Source organism: Talpa occidentalis, unplaced genomic scaffold, assembly GCF_014898055.3.
Source record: "Talpa occidentalis isolate TD23 unplaced genomic scaffold, MPIMG_talOcc4v2.1 talOcc4.10, whole genome shotgun sequence".
Taxonomy (NCBI): Eukaryota; Metazoa; Chordata; class Mammalia; order Eulipotyphla; family Talpidae; genus Talpa; species Talpa occidentalis.
In genome coordinates, this window is record NW_023600993.1 from 28,002,876 (window position 1) to 28,026,325 (window position 23,450).

The window sequence follows — 23,450 nt, forward strand, 5'->3', positions numbered from 1 at the left end:
ACTTGGACAATATGGGACTTTCAGTCACTCAGGGTGTGGGCCCATGAGAGATCAGATCTTCCATGTCCCCTCCCATGGAGGTGGGAGTTCCGTTACTTGAACTCTTTGTGCTCACATCTGCTCCAGTGGTCAAAGCTCTTTGTCTTACATTCTATGCTGCCAACTTGGGATGATCTCCATCCAAACCATCTCCTGTTTACCCAGCCTGGAGACATCGTGCCTGCCCTTCAAGGCTCACCTCGACTACCACATCCAGGAAAGTTCCCTTAACCTTCCTCATTACCTCTCTGTGTTTCTGTAGCTCATAGGGCCTCTAGCACAGCAATGGTTCTCCAGCATGTAGCACCTTTATGTATATGCATCAGAGTTCATAAACTGGCTACTTGCAGGCTGAATGCTTGGAAAGCTAATTTGTTTGGCTCACAATATATAGACAGCTTCTGAAATTGGTAGCCAATGTTTATAGTTGGGATATGTCAAAGAAATACCTAAACTTTCTGTCTCTTCTTTTAAAATTTGGAATAATTGGAAGTAGTGGATCCATATTTCCACATGCCAAATGGAAGCTGGATAGAGCTGTTCCTCCTGCTTTTAAATAGGTCATCCACCCTCATTGCCATGGCTTTTATATGACACACTCTTCTCATTGGTGGGTGTGTCTGACCTCTTTAAGAACTTGAAATTGCAAGTCTGATGTATGTTGCTTCTTCTCTTATGGGGACAATGAGGCCCACATGATGAAGTTGTAATGATTATATGTAGATCATCTGACTCAAAACATAGTTAATAAATATTAGTTCATTTTTAGGATAGTTTGCTTGCAAAAATGGCCACAATTGATCTTTTCCCTGTATCTACATCCTGTGCAATATGATGTTTCCGTTCCTCCCATCAAGGGGCAGAATCTATTTTCCCATCCCTTTGGATATGGAATGGTCTCTGACTTACTTTAGTCAACAGAATGCAATAGAAGTGACATTGGGATAGTTCTAAGCTTAGGCCTCAATACACGTTGCATGCTTCTACTTTTTCTCTAGGATTCATGCATCTGTCATGAGAACAAGCTCAAGCTAGCCTCTGGGGGCTGAGACACCACATGGAGCAGAGACAAGTCACCCTAGTTGAGGCTATCCTAGATCAGCTGGTCTCTTCATAAATTCTGAGATGGTGGAAGCCATGATTTATTAATTTCTAGATCTTACTCAGGACCTGTGACCTTGTCTCTGTTCAGAAAATGCTGATAAGAAGAAGAAAGGACTGTTAGACTCTGTGATTGGTTGGGCACTCACCCTGAATCAGATCCATTACCACACAGTAGGGGATCAGTAGTGCCTGGCTTTATGTAGAATTCTGCAAAATAAAGGAAGAGATGAAAGCTGCACATATAGTTATGAACCCTTTAATTCAAGTCTTGCAAGGTGGAGCAATACTTCCTTATCCTCTACTTGAGCAAAGCAAGTTTCCTCGGCTACATGCACCCTATGGACTCATTGGGACACTTGCAAGGGGAAAAGTCCCATCTGGGAAGAGCAAAGCTGAGCAGTGACTACAGCTGTAAACCACCCCCAGCAAAGGTGGAATGACTTGCCCTAGATTTATAGCTTATTTCCTTATAAAAGAGATATTGACAACAGAAAATAGAACCAAAAGTAAAACATAACTCAGGAGAAGTGTTTCAACAGAAGAGAGATATGAAAAATGTATATCTGTGCAGGTATGCAGGGATTCATACCCCTTGCTGACCCACCTTTGTCCTTATGGCAGAAATTCCACTCGAATGTTTCATTAGAGAAATTGGCTGTCTCGTTTAGGGCCGTGCAATTCCGGACACATTTGTTCTTGAGGTTGCCCTTGAAGAGCTGCAGTCCCACCAAGGCAAACACACTCAGGCAGAAGACAGTGAGGATGGTCACGTCGGCTAGCTTCCTCACCGAGTGGATCAGGGCCCCCACGATGACCTTCAGACCTGTGGGAAGAGAGCAGCGATGCTCCCACATGGATAAGGCACCACACTCAGAGCACATGCCTGTGCCTGCCATGCTTGCTTCTTAGCTGTCATACCCTCCTACTACATACAGGTGGGAAGTTACTATAAACTTTAGGGCTGTTTTAAGCCAGATCCTCATCTCAACTTTGTAATAACCCTGGGAGGCCAGCAGGCAGAGACGATTGTCCTATTGTAAATATGAGGCAATCAAGACCCAAACAAGGAATTTCTTATCATCTTAAGGCTAATAAATTCCTGATGATAGCAATTTTATTAGAAAAATAATGGTTGGATACCTACTATATTCCAGATATCTTGCTAGGCATAAGGAGACTAATCTCACTCAAGTCACTTGGCATTTGTTTTTCTGCATGCACCTCAGTTTTGGGAGGTAACTCAATACTGGGGACACAGGAACCTCAGTCTCTCTGTGTGTGTGTGTGTAAAGGGGAGGGGAAGGCAACATAGCAATACAGTGAGAACATGAGAGACACTGAGGTACAAACAGTATCTGAGAAAGAGCTATTTCAGAGTCAATCACAGTTGGCAACAGATATGGAGTCCCTGCATGTTTAAGGAGGGGTGGTTTGTTACTCTGCCAAAAGTTATCACCTTCTTTAGAAGCACAGCTTCACAGGTAGCAGAAAGAACCCTGGCCAGGGAAGCAGTCTGGAGTATACATTTGTCCTGTCCTTTTAACCAACAGAGAACCACTGTGCACAACGTGTGTGAGTCTCTGCATGAGGAACTGAGTGATGGTTAAGGCATGAAGAGTGTGTGGGGAAGTGTCTGACAATTGAGGAGAAACTCCACAGCACTATAGAATAGACGGACACACAGAGTCTGGAGGTGGGGATGGAGTAGTGTGGATGGTGGGGAAGTTAGGGAAGACCAAGGAGTCTCTCTGAGGTGTCAAACACTGGTCAAGCCCTGAGGACAGAGTGTGAGCTGAGTAGAGAGAAGGAAGGATTCTCCTGATAGAAGCAGCAGCATGGCTGAAGGCTGGGAGGTGAGCAAAGGCATGCCATATTTGTGGAGCCACAAATATGTGAGGTGGACAGAAGAGAGAAATGAGACAGGAGAGGGTATGTGAACAGACCAGGGCAGACCCAGGGTCTTCCTGGCTAAGAGTGGTTGAGAGAGATACCATGTGGTAGAACCAACTACATATGGCATTGGCTATCCTCATGGAGAAGTTTGTCCAGTGACAGTTGGCAAAGACTTTCCAATTTTCCCCTACAAAACCAGTCATAGAGTGGTATAAATAGGCTCCCCTCTTGCATGAGTGTCTCTATTTTCCTGATGAGGGAACAGGCTCTCAGGAGTGAGGGAGAGGAGATACTCTGTCAAATCACAAGGGGAAAGTGTGGAGTCTTGTCTCAGTGGGCTATCTGGTGACCTCACCAGCTCCTCCACCAACCCAGTGGGGAGTGAGGAGTTCACCAGTCTCCTGGCGATGACAGAGACCTTGGAGGTCAGTAAGATGAGCTCTGGTGGGCTGGTTTTGTTCCTAAATCCTTTGTAACAAAGAATTGCCTGGTTCTTTGCTACTTTGGGAGTCCAAAGACAGGACTGAGCCTCAAATTTCCAGATCTCTGGAAATGGGAAAGACACTCACCAGAGTCTGGGGCTATCTTCTTCCTTCTTCCCTATCTCCAAGTTTATATCTTTAGTTTAAGGTACAAATGAGAATCCAACTGGAGTCTTGCCTGAACCCTACACCAAGAACATAAAATGAGGACATAATCTTCTTGGTATTTATCAGCAGCATGACCATGAGGTACTGTGGGCAGAGCACTGGCACAGGAAGTAAGATATTAGGTTTCCAGGTTATATTTTGCCTCTTACTAGTGATGAGGCTTTGAGCTTGTATATTCTACATTCTGGTCCCTAGTTTCTGTCTCTTAAGTGGAGAAAAGAATCCTTACCCAGGAACCTCATAGGGCTCTATATGTAAAAATCCAAAGGAGGATATTAGGTCATGGAAACCCACATGTGTTCTGAGAATAAATGTGCTGGTTAAAGCAGCTCACCAGGGATCACAGAAACTGTTTTTAAAGCTCTGAGAACTCTGAACGTCCGCAGGCCTGAGATCCCTCGGAGATCTTTTGCTTCACCAACGTATCTGTAGAATAAGAAGTTAATCAGCATCTCTGCAAGGAGAGGGCCCAGACAATGCATGCAGCACAAATAAGGACAATTTTCAGTAACATGGGCCTACGAAGGACCCAGAACAGACACTGAATTTAGTAGCACTTTTACATATAAACTGACACAAATGCTACTGTAATTATTATTGTATCTTTCAGAATGGCCCCTTTGCATTATGATCAAGGTGGCCTGGTGTGCCACATGATGGAGAGATATTCAAACATGTAGGCTTGACTAACCATTCTCCTCAGACGTTGGTTCCTCAAGGGAAGACCTTCACGTTGGGTAGGTTCAAGGCTGAGCTTTGTCTGATCCACTTTGAAAACCAGTTATCAGCTCAGACTTGGGGTCTCCAATTTCTCCCTGAGGATGTAGGGCTGACCCTAGAAAGTGACTCCCAATGCAACACTCCAAGGCAAGAAGACCCCACATCATGCAGTTCCAAAAGAGGAAGCTACATTGAGTTAAGGAAATACTTCAGACTGTGAACCTGGACATATCCACAATCCTCACAAGCCCGAGGGGGACATACAGACACAACAGGGGGAGAAATACTTACGCCAGTGTAATGACACTGAAATCCAGCCAATTCCAAGGATCTCGCAGGTAAGTGAACTCATTCAGGCAAAATCCTCTTGCCAGTATCTTTATCAGGGCTTCAAAGGTGTAAATGCCAGTGAAGACATACCTGGGGGAGGAAGATGGAAAGGAGTATTGATGATGCCATGGAGAGAGCACAGAGGAGGACTGCTGTGGTTGTTCCAAAGGAAAAAGTGCAGACAACCTCAGCACAGTGGAGAAGGGGAGACAGTAAGGAGGCCAAAGGTAGACAGAGGAACTCACAGGAGTGATACAGAAGTGTGGGTGGGGAGGGATGCATGTGTCTGAGATGGCTGGTGTGTCTGCTCTTCTGAAGGCAGGCAGAGGGTAATGTCAGCCAAAGAACTACAACACGGTTCAGAACAAGGATCTTCCTGTTCCGTGTGGGCAAGGATCTTCCCTGCCCTGAAGGGGAGTTGGAGGCCTTTCTCCCAACCTGTTACTGGCTGAAGATGTGGAAGGGGGTGAAGTTCTGCTACATCCCTCCTCTCCAAACTCCTCTACTTCTGTCTTGTCTTCTAGTACCAGCCTGCTGTGCTGGTGGGTGGATCTGACCTCAGTGATGCCAGTTTAAGAGCCATGTAAGGCAGGAATCAACTATCTGTCATGGAAGAAAAGAGCATCTAAATCCACAAACATTTTCTCAGGAAGACGGATTCTGTTACAGGAGTCACTCAATGCAGCCCTTTTATTCTACTGGGTATGTTGTAGGTTTTGACTTGAAGAGAGGGATTTGGAGCTGAAGTTAAAAGTAGGGTAGTATTGCGCCCATGTTTACAATACCTCACTCACCCACAACAGTAGTTCCTGAACTCTCACAGGCTTCTGAACCAGATGGAGGTCTTATTTAAACAGATTTGTGGACTTTGCCCCCAGGGTTACTGATTCATATACCTGGTACAGCCCAAGTGTTCACATTTCTAGCAAATGCCCAGCTGATACTAAAGTTGTTGGTTTGTATAAGTACCCTTTGAGAACCACTGACAAAGGGAATTAAGATTCACACAAAATCACACATAATTTTGAACACATTAGTTAAAAATTAAAAATGGCAGGACTTTTAATTAAAAATGGTAGATTGAACATACGTATTTACTGCCATCTTTTCTGGGCTCCTTAAATGATAATAAAAGGATTTTTTTTAAGACAAAGATAATGGAGAATGCAACAAGAGCATTTTGGAATCAGAGAGCAGATGGGTGAGTGGTAACTGACAGAACAAACCCAACAAAACTTAAAGTTGAGCTGAAAGTGGGAAGTTCCCCTTAATGTGGAACTGCCCAGGACTTAGTAATGCTAAATACTTCTGAAAGCCAGGTTTGGGGAGATGTTGCCAAGTGTGGCTGGAAGGATAGGTTGAGAGTATTTATAAGAAGCAGTTGGATTTTCTAGATCCCACTTGCACCACCCAAATCAGTAAGACTTTCCTGTATACTCTGCAAATAGATTGGACAGTCATTCTCTTAGGAGTTGAACAAAAGGAAGTGCATTGCATCCTGAGACAGACGTACAAAGGAAAAACATCATACTGAAAAGCAGACAACTTCCCCTGACACTCTATACCTCGAAGCCCCTCTGTTTCCTAGAAGCCCACAATGAGGGTGCATCTAATGCCAAAGACTAAATCAACCAAACAGGCAAAAGGAAAGAAAAAGAGATAATGTCAGGAACAGAATAAAGGTGAGAGGAAAAAAACTATCATTAATATTTTCAGAGAGTATTAAGACTTGAAAAGATAAAACAGAAAGCTAAAATAAGACCAACTAAAAGAAAAGAAAGAAAGTTGGAAAATAAAGATGTGATAGCAAAAGTAAAACATTAAAAGGAGAGCTGGAAATACTGTTGAGGAAATCTCACAAAAAGTGAAACAAAAGACTGGAATGGATAAGAGGTGTCAAAGAGTATGAAAAATAGAGAATCAGAACAATAGTATAATTCTGACTTATTAGAGATCTAGAAAGAAACATAGAAATAGACTGGAGGAAATGATCAAAGAAATAATTCAAGAAAATGCCCACAAACTGAAGGATCTTAGTAGTCAGCTGAAAATACCCAAAAGTGTTCAGGAAAATTAATAAAAAGGATCATATCAAGACATAAGATCACAAAACTTCAGACCATTATTCACAAAGAGAGGAGTTTAAGGTTTTTAAAAAAATTTTAGGGAGTGCACAACAGGCCACCTATAAAGGATTAAGAATCAAATATCAGATTTCTCCATTGCATTGTTAGAGGTTTGAAGACAATGAAACATAGCTTTCAAATTTGGAGAAAAACAATTTCCAATCTAGAATTTCTTTTCTAGTTAAACTGTTAAGAGGAGGGTAGAATAAAGACAAGTACAGTTATGTTAAGTCTCAGAAAATTTACTTTCCATCTACTCTTCTAAGAAAGTAATTACAGGACGTGCTCCACCAAAATAAAGAAGAAACCAATAAAGGGCCTCCCTGGTGGCACAGGTGGCTGAGCGCCACACTGTGAAGCTGTCCGCAGCCTCTGCAGTGCGGGTTCGATTCCCGCCGGCTGGCCAGCGAGAATCCCACATGGCGTAGAAGACCTCTCCTGTCGCGCCCACTGCTCCCTTCAGCAGTGTATTCAGTCAGTCTGCTGTTCTGTTCCCCACTCTGTCTCTGGTGAATCCTCTCACCTTCCCACGCATCTGGCCTGTACATCGGTTCTTGTATAAAGAAATAAATCTTTAAAAAAAAAAAAAGAAGAAACCAATAAAAAAGAAGGCATGGGATGCAGGGAACAGGCAAATGGGAGCCAAAGGAAGTTAAAGAAGGAAAAAGCTCCACAAAAGAACTATGCTTCCGGCCTAGAGAACATCTAAACCAGATTGAGGCAGGAGAGGAAGACTCTTGAAGTGCTTTCCCCAAGAAAAACTGTAGCCAACAGATAAGCTGATGTATTTTAATAATTTAAGCAATAATCAATTCTCTGGGGAAGACTTCGGGAACAAATTATTGACATAGAAATTTGAGCAAATGAAGAAATAAAATCATTAACTATGGAAAAAACAAATATGTTGTGCAAAAGGAAATGTAATCAAAATATATGGCACAACACCTCTGTAATTACTATGTGCTGAGTAGCAACACTATTATTATATAATCACATGTGCAGTCAGACTGTGTACATATTGTCTGCTTTTTAAACCAAAAATCATGACATAACTATAACGAGAAGATGCAGGTCATAGGAAATGAGTGTGTATAAGTGGACTCACTTCTTCTCCATATCAGGAAGCTAATAGAATATCAAAAGTGGGGAAAAAATAGTACTATGAGTATATTATTAGAGATAGGGAGATATCAGAAGAAAGAGGTAAAACAGCTAAAAGTGATTGCCTCTGGAAATACGGGATTAGGGGTGAGGAGATGAGAAATAGGAAATTGCTGTTTTTGTTAGAATCGCTATAGAACAGTGTGACCTTTTAAACCATGAACCTGTATATCTTAAGTGAAAGTAAAAATCAAATTAAAAAGTGAATAACAGTGATATTTTTTCATATCTGTGAGAGAAGAAAAAGTGCTTGAAATCACTCATGAAGAAATCTATATCTGGCTGGATAGCTGCTTGAGCTGTCAGCTTCCCTATCTTGGTTTCCCCCCACTCTTTATGTTTTCTAAATTAGAAAATCTTAACTCAGAATTACAGGTTGTTGGCAAGCTTTGATGGATCCTTCTGACTTTTCAGATCAAAAACAGACCAGAAATTATGAAGAGAATTCTTTGAAAAGGGTACTTTCAGCAGAGCACCCGTGGGAGCACGCTGAAAGCTCAAGGTGGAGGGTCTCGACTTGGGAGGCTGTTGCTGATGGTATCAGAGCCACTCTGGTGTCATTTGGCTCAGAAGGCATTTCCACATGTTCAGTTGCAGCATTTGGAGGTGATTTTTTAAAACGGCAAAGGCAAATCCTAAATGTTTTTCCTGATGCATAAAGAAAATCATTAGGGGGTGCGAAAAGTCAAACTCTCCAACTCTGAACCTCTTGCACTGCCATTCAGTTTTAAGAAATTCTGGAGTCTAGTCGTTCAAAAATCCTACTATTTAGGCACTCAAGTCAAAGAGCCACACTATTCAAAATCCTGACTGTATTGCTGAGACACACCTCTGCAAAGTCTGTGTGCTTGTATTCAAAGAACAGGTGCTTAAAAAAATTCCTTTCTCTTTGTAAAACACTGAAGCCTTTCTTTTTGTTTGTTGGTTTGTTTGCCAGTCAACAATCAGTGTGGGAATGCAATCTCCACAGAGGTACAGAAGTACAAGAATAACCTTGTACTCACTTTTTGTTTCAGCCCTGTAGGCTAAGAAGACATGCACTAAGTGGCCACGATCAGTTTGTATTCATAACTTCCCCTCTGTCTCTCAGTGGTCATTCCAGCCGAGGGCAAGCTATGTCTTCTCTGCTGTTTACCCGGGAAAAGGTCTGTACTGCATTGGAAGCTTTAATTTGTATAGTGAGGCCTTTCCCTGCTCACTATGGGACAGGAACTGCTTCAGTATCAATTCAATGTATTTTTTTTTCAATTGTGGTAAAATTTATGTAACAAAATTTGCCACTTGAATCATTGTTAATTATACGATTTAGAGGCACAAAGTAATGCACAATATTATGTCACCACAACCACTGTCCATCTCCAGAACTTTTTCATCATCCCAAACAGAAGTTCTGCACTCATTAAAAAAACCAATCTCATGTGGTACATATATACCATGGAATATTACTCAGCATTCAAAAAAGATAAACACATGCAATTTGCAGCAACATGGATGGCGCTGGAAGGGATCATGCTCAGCGAAATAAGCCAAAATGAAAAAGAAAAATACCGGATGGTCTCACTCATAGCAGGAATCTAGAAAACTTAAATAAGGGACCAGGAAAATGAATAACTATAAGAAAGTGAAAATCAAAATCAACAAAAAACTATGAACCAGAGACACTTTTTGGGGGGTGGGGGGCGGGAGGGGAAGGATTGGGGTCAGAATGGGGCGTTTGCAATTGTATGGGGGAATATAAAAATAAAATTTATTATTTAAAAAAAAAAAAAAACAATCTCCATTTCTCCCTCTCCTAACCCTGGCAAGCCTTAGTCTACCCTCTGTCTCCATGAATTTGCCTATTGTGGGTACCTCATAGAAGTGGAATCCCACAGTATTCATCCTTTTATGTCTGACTTAACTTACCAAGATAATGTTTTAAAGGTTCATTCACTTGTTTAGGAAGTTTGCCAGATACCAAATTAATATCATTGATATATCTTAGCAATAAAAATAAACGTTTTAAAGGGCAAACCAAATGAAAATGTGGAGGGATAAAATTTGTAAGAACTTTACAGAAGACATTATAACATGTTATGGAAGAGTATGAAAGAAGGCCTATATAAATCCCACCATGTTGATGTGTAGGAAGTCTCCATATTATAAATGTGAGTCGTCTTGTGAAGTGTAAAGAAACAGGAAGAACTAAGATAACTTTCAAGAAGACAAAAAAGGAGAGACATTATGATCAACCAGGTCAGATCTTAGAAAGCATTAAGACCAGTGTGGAGTTGACTCAGAGAGGGACAGGTAGGTAGATTATTGGGCAAAAAGACTTCAGTATGTTTGGGAATCTGGTGCAGGAAAGAAGTACTAGAAGGAATCACGTGGAAAATGATCTATTTAAAATGTTGCTGGGATAATCCACATGGAAATATATTAGAAGCCTATCTCATATCAGGCGTATGCATAAACACACACACTTTACACACACACACACAAGCAACATCTCAGAAAATGAAGTATCTAAATGTAGAAAGAAAAATTATGACTATAAGAAGGAAATACAGGAGAATATCTTTATGGAATACTACATAGCAATAAAAAATGAATGAACTAGATCTACATGTATCCATTTAGACAAATCTCAAAAACACAATATTGCTTTTTAAAAACATCAATTAAAACATGCATATAATATGGCATAATAAAAAAATTGAATAGCGACAGAATAACATTTTCCACATGCAGTGCCAGACATTCATTCCTCTATTTGCCTTAGGTACAACAGTATTTCAGCTTTCTTTTCCAGCTGAAAAAAAAAAAAACAGTTATCTTTCCTACGTGCCTTTTCCTGCAACCAAACTGCTGTATCTGGTCAAATGCATCCCCAGAATCTCAGCATACTTAGTGATGTATGTCCAAGGGCCATCAAAGCACCCTTTTAATAATGCTCTGAGGATGCAGGTAATAGGGAAGTTCTATTCTGGTCACTTAATATTTTTTGCATGGCTGAACTTTCCCTCTTCTGCTGGGGCCCACTCTGGCATATTGCTCCCCACTTCCTCCCTCACTTGCAATAATTTAATTTTTACTCAAAAATACACAGCATGATCTATGTGGCCCCAGTTTATCCAAGGACATTTGCTCTTCTTCTGGGCTCCCAGCAACATAGTAAACAACCAGTGACTGTTATCAGTTTGCCTTTCAAAAATAAAAATTGGAGTCTAGTAATTCCCATGAAGCTGAGGATGCTGAGCATCACCGGATGCCTGTCACATAAAAACATTTCTAGGATGAGGCCCAGACAGATAAATTTTTCTCTTTAATATTTTTTCAAAGTGTCTTTAGAAAGGAAACAGTATCCACAATTATCACAAAATCTGATAAAGAATGGATTTAATAATTAGTAGGAATTAAATGGGTAAAGCTTTGGGAAACAATTTGGTAATGTCTCAAAAATTAAAATTGTGCACATCCTTTTTATCCAGCAATTTCACTTCTAGCAATTCAGCTACACATTTCTCCACAGTATGTTTATAAAGATATGCATGTATGATAGTCACAGAAGAACTATGATGACAAAATATGAGGATGATGTTGATTAGGAGCAACATAAGTGTTTGTCAATAGAATAATAGTTTAATAAATTTTGTTTCATCCATGTGAATATAATCTATTGAATCATTTTTACAAGACATGTTCTTGGAATATTTATCAAATCTCTAGATTTATTTGGCTAGCACTAACATTTTAACAATAGTAAATCTTCTAATCCATTAACACTAGATATCCTTAAATTTAAGAGACTTTAAAATTTCTCTCAATAACATTTAATCATTTTTCAACATAAAGGTCTTGTCCATAGCTTTTATAACAGCTTTTGGGTTTATTAGTTCTACTGTTTTTCTATACTTATATTTTTCCTTTTAAATGATTAATTTCTTCTTTCTGTTCTTATTTCATTTGTTTTACTGTTCTTTCTTTAGCTTCTTGTTAGGCCCTTAAAGGATTCTTTTCATTTTCTGCTGACAAAAATGTTTTATACTTTGATGCTATGAATTATCCCCCGAGCACGTCTTCAACTGCACCCTCTAGGTTCTGATTAAAATGTTGTTTTTTTTTTTATTTTTCATTCCTAGAAAATCTTTTAGCTTGAATTTTTTAAAAGGGGTTTTTGAAATTACCAAATGGAAAAGTCTCTCTTCTCTTTCTGATTTTGTTATTATTTGTTGCTATATTTTCTTATTTCATTGCAATGTGATCAAAGAATGTTTTCTCCCTTATTTTGACTTTTTTGGGCTTATGGAGGCTTTGTTGTGGTTTAATATTTAGTCAATTTTATGGTCATTTGAAAAGACATTTTTGTTTACTGCTATCCTCTATTTTTCAGGGACTATAGTTTGACATATACATATTAGATATAGCTTATTAATTATGTTATTGAGGTCATCTATCTCTCTGTATACACTTTGATGTATTTGATCTATCATAGGTTAAAAGATGATATATTTTCCTAATCCTACAATGTTTTTGTCTATCTTTATACTCCCAATTTTTGATCTGTGAATATTATTTGTTGCAAAGATATACATTATTGTTAATGGATTCTCTAGCATGATGAAGAGTCATTTTCTCCCATCTAATGATTTTTGGCTTAAATACTAACTTCTCTGATAAGAGTGTGGTTCCTATTCTCCTCTTTACCTTTGCTTAAAACTACTCTTTAATTTTTGCCTTTCGGTATCACTTTGAACATTACACTGTATTTTTTTTATTCAACATAGTTTTGGATATTGCATTTTTATGTAATAAACATTTTAAAAAATAAGTGAGTCTAACCCTTTTTTATTGACATATTTCTTTGGTCTTACTTTGCTTATATTACTTTATGTTCTGAATTTAATCATTTTAAAAATATTTCATTACTGGTATGTCTTATTTGCTTTATATTTTGTGTACAATTCTGAATTCAGAAGAGCTTGTATTTTATTTCTCGTAGTTGCCTTTTTTAAGTATAAATGTATAGTTACAATGAAGATTATGCAATACATTGCCCTTAGTGCAGTTTCTTTAAACAATATCTCATTTCCATTTGACAATTCTCCTTTCATTCCCCTCTCTTTTATCCATCATCTGATTGTACTTAATAATATCTTTTTCGTGCTTACCTTTGTACTGTTAAGTATAATTGTTTTCCATTCCTTGATTTATCAACTTTAAAGAACACTCAACCTTTTGCGATCGCAGAAGCAGCAAAAAGTGAGCATACTCTGCTCCCACATTCTTTTCTCTTTCTGCTCCCAATTTTTGCTACTTGTATTATGACAACATTTTCACGGCCTCTGGGATTTTAAGGGGTAAGTCTCTGATCCACTTTTAAAATTCCTCTCTGCACACACAGTGGTTTAACAAGCCAGGATCTGCTGAGTCATTCATGGTCCTCCACCCACCTAAGGTCCTCTGAAATTGTTTTGACATCTTTTGTCCTCTGAGCTCGCCTTTCTTCTTCTCTTTGTTCTTGTGTGTTTATACTCTTCTTATTCCCATGCTGTCATTTTATTGGCATTTTGAGAGGGTATGGATAAAACATATGCATGCTATCTTCATTTTTAACAAGAACCCCCGAATAACTCTTTATTTTGAGGGAAAATGATTTGCAGTGAAAGTTCAAAAGAAGGATGAAAATTTTACATGTTATATGATCTCAGTCATCTTGATGGAGACTAAGAGTAGAAAATTTAGGATGGAGGTGTCACAAGACCAGAAACTGGAGGTGGAGGTAGAAATGATTAATATGGCTATTAAACCAGCTATAGAAATGAAAACTCCTTAGGCCCAACTGCTATGTATATAACTGGTACCAAGTATCACATGCCATAGAAAGTATCTGGAGGCACAGACCAAAGGTGGGGATCCAGAGTTTGAGGGCCATTATAGAGAATCACTGGTCCTTAAACATCGACCTAGTCATGCTCTAGAAATAATTAATTTAACAATAGATAACAATTCTACAAAGGACCCATCCCCAAAAGAACACTATGTCAGAACAATTTCTGTGCTGGAAAAAGGCAGCTGTCCTGCTCCAGACACTTTGCAATTCCTCTTTTCCTAATAATCCTGTCCTTTTAAAATGTGACCTTTGCTTGCCTGTGTCTGTGCAAACATCTCCCAGGTAAACCTGCCATGTGCCCCTGAAAGGGGAATTCTGCTGGAACTTGTCAGAGGCGACCCAAGGAGCCTGCTCACTAAACCCAAAACCTCATCAAATTAAAGACATCATTCTTATAGGTAAATCTTTTTCCTTCTAAAAACGATGTCTTTTTTTTTTTTTTTTTTTCACAAAGAAACTTAGATCTTAATCCACTTAGAAGTGATTCTTGTATGTACAATCTAATTTTTCTATTGGGGTTCTTTATTCTGCAACATCGTTATTGAAGACAGTCCTCGCCTCACTATTCCACAGTGCTACCTAATGTCTGTATGTGCATCAGTCAGGCTATGAGCTGACTATTCCCCCATATCCCACCCCACCATCGATTGGACTAATCATACATCAGTGGCACCTAGTTTCCATTATTGGAGTTTTATAGCAAATCTGATGTCCTATAGAGCAAGTTCTTTTTTCTCACCTCATATTTTTTCTTTAAAAATGTGTTGGCTGTAATTTGCTTTTTGCATTTTCATATAAGTTTTAAAGTCATTTTGTCAAGCAGCAGTTTTTAAAAAACCTGTTGGGGGGTTTGATTGGAATCACATTCAATTTATTACTCATTTTGGGGAGGAATATGCTTTCCTCCCCAAAGATCATCACTTGTTGGGTTTCCTTTAATATTATTCAATATTAAAAAAATTCTTCTTAGAGAACTTATTCAACTATGATAATCTTATTTATAGATACTGGATATTTTAAGATACAGTGCAAATGGTAGATTAAAATTTTTCCTATTATGTTCATTGCTAGTTTATAGATATACAGTTAATTTATGTATATTAATTTGTGTCTAGTTACCATGTATTATACTCTTATTAATTCTAATCATTTAATTACATTGGTTATAATATATACAACCATGATATCTATAAATCATGGCATCTTTGGTGCTTCTTCTCTTATTCTGGCACCTTTTCTTTCTTTCCCTTGCCTTACCACACTGGTTAGAATCTCCTTTATGAATTGATAGAACTGATGAAACAGCCTTTTTTCTTCTGAGCTCAAAGAGAAAGCTTTTCATATTTCACAATTAAGCATGATACTGGCTACTTTCTTTAAAGTGGGTATCCATTATTAGAGTAAAGCAATTGCCTTTTATTCCCACTTTTCTAAGTGTTTAAAATCATAAATAGATATTAAACTCTTTGATTTTTCTGCATCAATTAAAATGATAACATGATTTCCTTCTTCATTGACAGAAAGAACATTTCCTTCTGTGGCATTTATTATTGTCATAGATAGCAAAAAATAATAATAAATACATACATGAAGTTAGAAAAAGAGAACATTCTACACAGCTCCTGATATTTTAGTAAAGGCATAACAGGCTTGAGCTGGGGCCGAGGCACCTCTCCCAGATGAACTAGTGCAGGATGTTTTTGGAAAAGGCCCTAAATTCTGAAACTATAAAACAGGGAAAATCATCTCAGGAATATTAAGATCACTTTGAAGTATATGAGCCATGATTAAACAGTTTTATTCATGGCTATTTTTTGGAATATGTCCCAGAACTACTTGTTCTTAATTCTTTCCCAATTTTACTCCTGCTGCTCTTTCAGAGCAGGCCTTCCTGAAACTTCCTTCATGTGTGTGGCCAGCAGGTGAATGTGTGTTTATGAAGGAGAGGGAAGCCCATCTGTCCAGCCCACCACAGACCAATGAAATCACACCCTCTGGGGCTGAGACCCAGGCATTAGCATTTTTTAAAAAAAAGTCTCCCTAGGGGATTCCAATGCTCAGGCAAGGTTGGGAACCACCGATCTATAGCTCTTCAAAGTTGAAAGTCATATGTGCTTTTATGAAATAAATCCACAGAGAAGATAACTAAATAGCACAAAGTCAGATAGATAATAGGATTCAGAATTATCCAAATGGAGACCTGAGAGAATAAATTAGTCTACCAAGTGAAGGAAGAAAATAGAAAAAGTGAAGACACAAGAACAACAACAGAGCTACTCACTCGATTCTCCCTGCACTCTCACTCTGTGTCATGTACACACAATTGATCAAAATAGTGACTGTAATAAATACACTGAACCATCTGAGAGGCCTGTGTTAAGGAAAAGCTGAGCATCATCGTGTCATCTAGGATCACCTGGATGGTTGATTGAATGATTGAATGATTAAATTCATAATTCTTAGTCATATAACAACCACTAACATTTACTACGTGCCTACCCTGGGCTGACTACTTCATCTACATTATTTCTAATGCAACCGATCTACAGGTGGATATTACATCTGGAGTAGAGAAAACAGGCTGACAGAGTTTAAATCACTTTTCCAAGTTCATCAAGCTAGTCAGCCATGGTGCTGAGACATGAACTTACCTCTCTTTCTGCCCTGAAGTCTTCACTTCACTATGCAATTTGGCTGGGAGTTTCATTCAGCAAATGTCTCTTTTATTCACAAAGGTAAGGTTCAGGGAAGGACTACAGCTTTCATGGGAGTTAGTTATAGTGTTTTCCTAACTTGGTTGAAAGCAGTCACAGGGAGGAAATAGACTCTGGCTAAGAGTGATAGGAACGGAGGACACAAGAAAGGGAACCCTCCCTCAGGGAAAAATCCCAAATAGAATTAGGCTGTAGCGAAGGACAAAGAAAAGCCATAGAGGAAAGGCTAAGAGGAGAGGTTGGGGAAGGGGATTTCCAGAAGGGGAAGGAGACACTGAGGAGGAAGGCCAGTGGAGAAGGGGGAATTGATGGGAAGAGCTGTTGGTGTGGATAGTCTAAAGATAAATTTCTCCCACTGGACATTTTTCTCAGGACTAACCGGTTCCCTAACAATCACTTTCTGAAGAAAAACAAAGCCTGACAATAAGCTTGACCTGCAGAGAGAAAGTGAACTGCTCATCTTTCATATTTTCAGTTGGAGCCCAAGTATTTAAATCTATTTTAGTTTTCTGTAAAATGCCTTTAGTGTGCCCCATTGTACAGTTACTTAGAAACACATCTATTTTAAAAAGGGAAATTCTACTAATTAAGCCACATTTTCCTGTTGATTTGCAATTAAATTAAGAAACGTGTTCACATGGGGGGAAATGTTAACCCAAGGATTAAATTAAAATCATATCTCCAATTGCACAAACCTTTAAAATAATATGACATATTAGGTACAAGATCACATGTGGAAACATCCATAGAACATTTAGTTAGAATTATAATTTTGGTGAAATATTAATAACAACACTGACAATTTCATCCCATGAAGAGTATCTTTGAGGGGTTAAATCTACCTAGTTCATGAGATTTAAATACATAAATGCAGACTTTTGTGAGGAGAGCTTCAAAAGCTTTCCTAATTGTGACTCCACCAAGCAATTATTTACCCATCAACTCTCAAGATGAAAAGGATATTATTCACTGGTCACTTTTTTAAAAGGGAATTTTATATCTAATTAGCTGTTTCTTACTAATCTAGATATAATCCAATGAGGATGCATGGAAAGAAGTTTGTATATTTTCTTTATTTAAAATTTTTATGTAATTGTATATATTAGATAACCTACTGAGAGAATAAATTACCCTAATTCATTTCCTTTTAGCTGCCTGCTTCCTTATTGTTGATACTGCTCTGCAGAAAGTGCAGGCTCCACCACTTATCAAACTGTGTGCTATTGGACAATTTATTTAATGTTTCTCAGTGTCGGTCTCATCATCTATAAAATGCACATGCTAATCCTTTCTTCAAGGGTTCCTCTACCTTCATCAGTGTTGATGCTTACTTAGCATTTGGTATTTAGCAAATGGGAGTCTGCTATTTCATTAAATATCTTTCTGTAGAATCAGAAAAGCCAAGACTGAATTAAGAAAATATAATTCCCCAGTGGGAATTGGCCATAAAGAATTAATATGTAAGGGGGGAATGTAATGTAACTTCATTAAGCAGGACATTTTCATGCTGAGAAGTCTGTGTCAGGGCTACCAGCTCACTGGGAGCTGTCCAGCAATCCAATAACATCCCAGCTTTGGGGAGGGAGCTCCTTTTACTAGAGTCTCCTAAGAAGGGGTTGGATACCATCTGTCAGGCAGCTGAGGCAAAGCTTTGCTTTCAAATCAACCTCTGAAAGCCAGGGCTGAATTTGTCATTGGGATAGTCACCAAGTAAAATTCAGGTTACTGACATTTTTAACCTGCTTGCAGTTTGGGGATACTTTGTGGTGTTGGCAGTGCCTTGTGATGAATACGGTCCCATTGTGATGATCTACATTCCTCCCACTGTAGCTGCTCTCACTGTCTTCTGGGAGGTGCTGTCCTGTTGCTCAATAAATAGCCCCTCTTCCACATGGCTAGGGCACAGAGTATCAAACCTTGTCTAGCTCATCTGGCCAAAGAACCTTAGGGGCCTCTTACCAGTTTTTATATTATACAGTCCACATTCCATGGTGAGAATGTACACAGGTGCATCAGCAAACTCCCCTTATAAAGAGGACATTTTTCAAATTGTGCACCCATGGGTATATCCAGACTAGTCTGGGTAAACCCAAATCCACTTGTGAGGCCTCCTCTGTCTTGGAATAGTAAAGTCACAACCACTTTTCCCCCCATTTAATGGCCTTAATGTTTCAGGCTTCAATTGAAGGAAGGCTTTTGCTAACCTCTAAAGAAGGTACTGGACACAGTGGACAAAGGCCTGATTCTGACGTATGGAAGAGACAACTGTACAAAGGATATGAATGGACTGATACTTTGATGGCTGTTCTTCTGATCGGGTTGAAAGGACTTAACAACCACAGGGCCCGAGTAGCACTGAACCGGGAAATGGTCCTCCCTTTGTTCAGCACCATGAATGTCTAAAACAAAACAAAGCAAAACAGAAGGACCTCCAGTGAGAAGCGTGTATCTCACACAGACATATTTTTGAGCATGAGCGGCATCATCAGCTCATGAGCTGTGACGGCCAAATGGAAGGGCAGAGAGAGAAGATTGGGGACCAAAAGCCATATCCCCACCTTCCCAGCACAACCCGCAGCCCGTGTCTGACTGTGCATTAAGATGAGCCCACTGAGAGCGCCTGATGGACAGAAGTATGTGCATATATGTGTGTGTCTAGATGCATATCTGTGTGTCTATATTATTAAAGATCAAAATCAAGAAAATGAAACACATAGGAATGTACAAGCATACAATTTAGTAGCCTGCTATACTGATGTTATCCTTATCAATAGCCTTGACTTTCACTATTGTATATTTGCAAGAGAATGTGAGAAAGATAAATGACATCTAAGAATATTATGGTATAATTTTGACCTCTTGAACCCACTGAAAGGGTTTTGAGGACCCCTCTGAGGACCACTGGCTTAAATCATCCTGATTTCTGTCCCACCTGTCCCACCTACCCCTAGCTTCAAGTTCCGTGCTCCCCACTTGCAAACAGAGCACATACATGAAGGTCGTAGGCTGGAGTTCATTCAAGGGAATAGCCACTTCACCCAAAGCACTCCAAGACAAAAGCAATCATGCTTTTAGGATTTGGATTTAATTAACCTCTACTATTAATACCATACAGATGAGTGTCAAAGATGTGAGTTAAGTCTATTGTTCATTAACTGAGTCTAGCTCATGGCAATATCACCCAGGGTGCCATAGGACTCTCTGGGCTGGGTGGGACAAAAGACTTCCTCTCCCAGAGCTGAGAGCAATGTTCCAGCCAGGAGGCCTTACCCGGTATGTGCTGTAGAAGGGGTCCAGGTCCTCCAGGGGCTCCCCAACCAGTTCTGCTGGGAGCTCACCATAGAACTTGGGCAGCTGGTTGCAGGCTTTCAAGTCCAGTTGGGGCCGAGGTTTCTCTTCTTTGCTCTTTAGCTGCCTGAACTTCTGCTTGACTTTGCTCTGCTTGTTCTTTGTTCCCTGCTTGGCAGCAATTCGCTTTTCAATCTCCAACAGGGACTCGGGAGTGAATCGACGGAAGTTGGTAGTTTCCAGGGACCCAAAGGGGAATTCCATCTTCTCATTCTTCTTCAGAAAGAATTCTTAGGAGAGTGAACATAACCACAGAGAGGTAACAGCTTGCCCCTGGCCCTCTCCCTCCCATTCCTCACATCTGGCTTGCTAGAACAGCTCCCCCAACACCCCTTCTGTTCCTTCCTTAACTCAACTCCTCCCAGAGTCCCACCCTTTCTGCAGTATTGTCAAGGGTGGCTATTTATTCCATGCTGTCCAGTACCTCTTCATGAACTTCTAAGTCATTGCTCTTTCATCTTTCACCATTTTCATTTCATCATTTTGTAACATACCAGCCCCACCACCACACTGAGCTATACTGCCCTCTCTCCTCATTTCAAACACTACTGAGCTCCAGGCACTCTCCTGTACTCACCTAAGACTTTGGTTCCTGGTCTACTTTATCTTGAGTTTCATCCCACTTTCTGACCACAGCCTTTTATTTATTGATATATTCCAACATTTCTTCTCTTACTGAACTCCATTTGGATCTCCAGGCTAATTCTCATTGTCCATATCTGAATATTCCTCTTGATATCCAGATCAGATACCCAGAGTCCACCATTTTGACCACACCGTTGCCCTTATCTTTATCTCCATCCTCATCCTAAATACCAAATATAGACCAATATAGATGAATCTAATTCATCTTTCTCTGAATCTGGGTTCCTGAGGGGTGATGAAGAACATCAGTACTGCCAAGAATCATGGTTTCTGAGCCAGTGGTTTCTTCTAGTCTATTTATCTTTTCTGTCTTTTCCCTATTACCCCTTGCAGTAAGCCAGTGACCATTTCCCTGGTTCCTGGAAAAAACACAATTTCCTCAACTTCATGCCTCCAAACCTCTGACTTACCTGCATCTGCACCTTCTTTTCCTCTCTCCTTGCTGACAGTAGGGAGGATATTATCTCTCATTCTGCTAAGAACATTCTTTCCCTCTGCTTTGGGTCTTATCTCCTCATGACGTCACTCTGCTATCCTATTTGTTTACTCTTTCTTATTATCATTTTCAGATTCTCAAATCTCCTTCAACTTAAAACACTTTTACTTGATACACAGCACATCCAGATCTTCCTTCTTCTCTCCCAATCTCTACTGAGTTTCATGAAGAGCTCTCGTCTCTCTCCCTAGTAACTCTTTAGGATGAACACCTTGGCTTCTCTGTCTACTATCTCAAAAGAAAATCCTCCTTGTGAGAACAACAGAGACCTTCTTGTGCTCATTTGAGGGGAAACTTCTCAGTTCTTATCTTGACTATCTTAATGTCCATTTTGGCCACTTCTTCCTGGAAACACACATTCTCTTTTCTATTGCTGTGAAACATTCTCTTGGACTAACTAATTTCCTCTCTCTCAATATCCTATTCCTTATTTTCTCCCATATATAGTGGTGAATCTTGGCACCCTATGGTCTTTTCTTATATTTTTTGAATAAATGACAGTAACAATAACATAAGCAGTACTTATAACAGTCCACGTAAAGCCTGGCTTCTTAACTTGGATTTCTAAATCTCAATGACTGAGCAGTTTCTAAGAGGGTATAAAAATTAACTAAATATATAAAACAGATAACAATTTGTAATTTCTCAGGCTACATAAATAACTTTGATATGTCATTGATTAAGATATGTGGTGTACAAAGGCCATAAGACTCAGGGCTGCTAAATGGAAAGAAATGTGAATAAAGATGCAGATAATAGGCTGAAGGTCCTTTCTCCCAGCTGTTCTCAGTAGGAAAAATATTTCTTTGATCATGCAACAGACTGAGGTGATCAGAGATGGCCAAGGCTCATGAGAAGAATTATTTAAATCATCAATGCACAGAAACATCAACAGTGGGCATAATTATCTTTAATTCCCATAGAAACCCTGAAAGTAGATAGAAGGTATTTTCTTACCTACAAGAGAACCAAGAACCAATGAGGGACTGTGCTTCCTATAGGTTATAAATATTCTAACTGGGCTGAATGTCTTGTCTCTGATTCTTTTGATTCCATATCTGACTGACTAGAACAGTTCTAAGGAGTCCAATAACAGACTCTAAGGAGTCCAATAGAGACTTTCCCCCACTAATGTAACATTTGGTTCTGTATGGCAGGTACGATGTTGGCCAGTGTGTAATTATAGCTTTTCCAGAGCCTGATCAGTAGGGAAAAAAGTGTCAGCCACCGTCCCTTGTAGAGCTGCATCTTCTGGTGCTCTCATGCAGGCTCTCATCTACTTACATACAATTCAAATTACCATCTGGACACTTCCGAGCTCGAATACACTAATCCACTGCCTTTGGACACATTCCCTTAAATTCTCTATCGACACACCTAAAAATCATTGTCTCCCATATTTCTTTATCTTCTCTCCACCTCAACTCCTCTTCCTCCTGTGTTCCCTATCTCAATAAATTGAATATCCATATTTCTAAGATAGAAACCTAGAGGTTCTCTCTCAAGCCTTCCTCCCTAATGTCGGATACTGTTTCAGACTCTGGGAATATAGCAGTAAACACACTATAGATCCACAATCTTTGGAAGCTGAAATGTAACACTGGGCCTCAGCCAACTTTTCTGGCCACTTTCCCAGACAGACACTTTCCACAGGAGAAAAAAAAGACCACAGCTATGAAGACAACATGGATAATCTGGAGTCACATTTGAAACATAAACCTAAATTTATATCTCCAGCCTCGACCTTACACCGACATTCAAATTCTTACAGTCAACTGTCTACCTATTACCCCATAGATGGATGTTTGAGAGATGTATAAGGCTCAGCAGTTGATATTTTTACCCCAACTGTGATCTTCCCTCGTCTTTATTCCAATAAATCAAAACTTCATCCTTCTAGTGGCTCAGGTCCCAAGACTTGAAACTTAGGAATTACCCAATCCTTTGCTCTGTCAAGTCTCCTTTTCAATTTCTCAGAAACTTCAAAAGGCCCTGCTTCTGAAGAAGAACTAGCTACTTGTCATCAGAGCCACTTCTATCCCCACAGTGCAAACCACGGCAACCCACTTCCACTGACACTGCCTTGGTCTATTTTACCATCATCTTTATCTTGGACTTTCATTGTATCTTCTTAACATGTCTCGCTGCTAGCATTCTCACAAATCCTTACTACCTATACTTTTGCTACAGAGTGACTCCTTAAAAACATGCCCTGATTTGCGTTCTAATAAACTTCATATCTGAGTTCATCTCACCTCCTTCTCTCCCCTGTTCACTGGAACCCAGACTAATTAAGTGACCTTGTTCTTTCGTGGGCATGCCAAGCACGCTCATACATTAAGGCTGAACTTG

General features: G+C 39.5%; 1 protein-coding gene across 2 annotated transcripts in view; it reads right to left on the reverse strand.

Annotated features, from left to right (window-relative positions):
- SCN10A (sodium voltage-gated channel alpha subunit 10) overlaps window positions 1-20,161 on the reverse strand; it is a 69,277-nt gene extending 49,116 nt beyond the window's left edge. For both annotated transcript variants that reach the window (XM_037526652.2, XM_037526647.2), the window contains exons 1-7: window positions 19,880-20,161; window positions 18,881-19,008; window positions 16,177-16,257; window positions 4,698-4,826; window positions 4,021-4,112; window positions 1,748-1,966; window positions 1,290-1,350 (exon numbers count right to left, since the gene is read on the reverse strand). In XM_037526652.2, coding sequence (XP_037382549.1) covers window positions 1,290-1,350; window positions 1,748-1,966; window positions 4,021-4,112; window positions 4,698-4,826; window positions 16,177-16,257; window positions 18,881-19,008; window positions 19,880-20,161 — 992 coding nt within the window. The remainder of the gene's footprint in view (window positions 1-1,289; window positions 1,351-1,747; window positions 1,967-4,020; window positions 4,113-4,697; window positions 4,827-16,176; window positions 16,258-18,880; window positions 19,009-19,879) is intronic.
- Window positions 20,162-23,450: the final 3,289 nt, after the last annotated feature.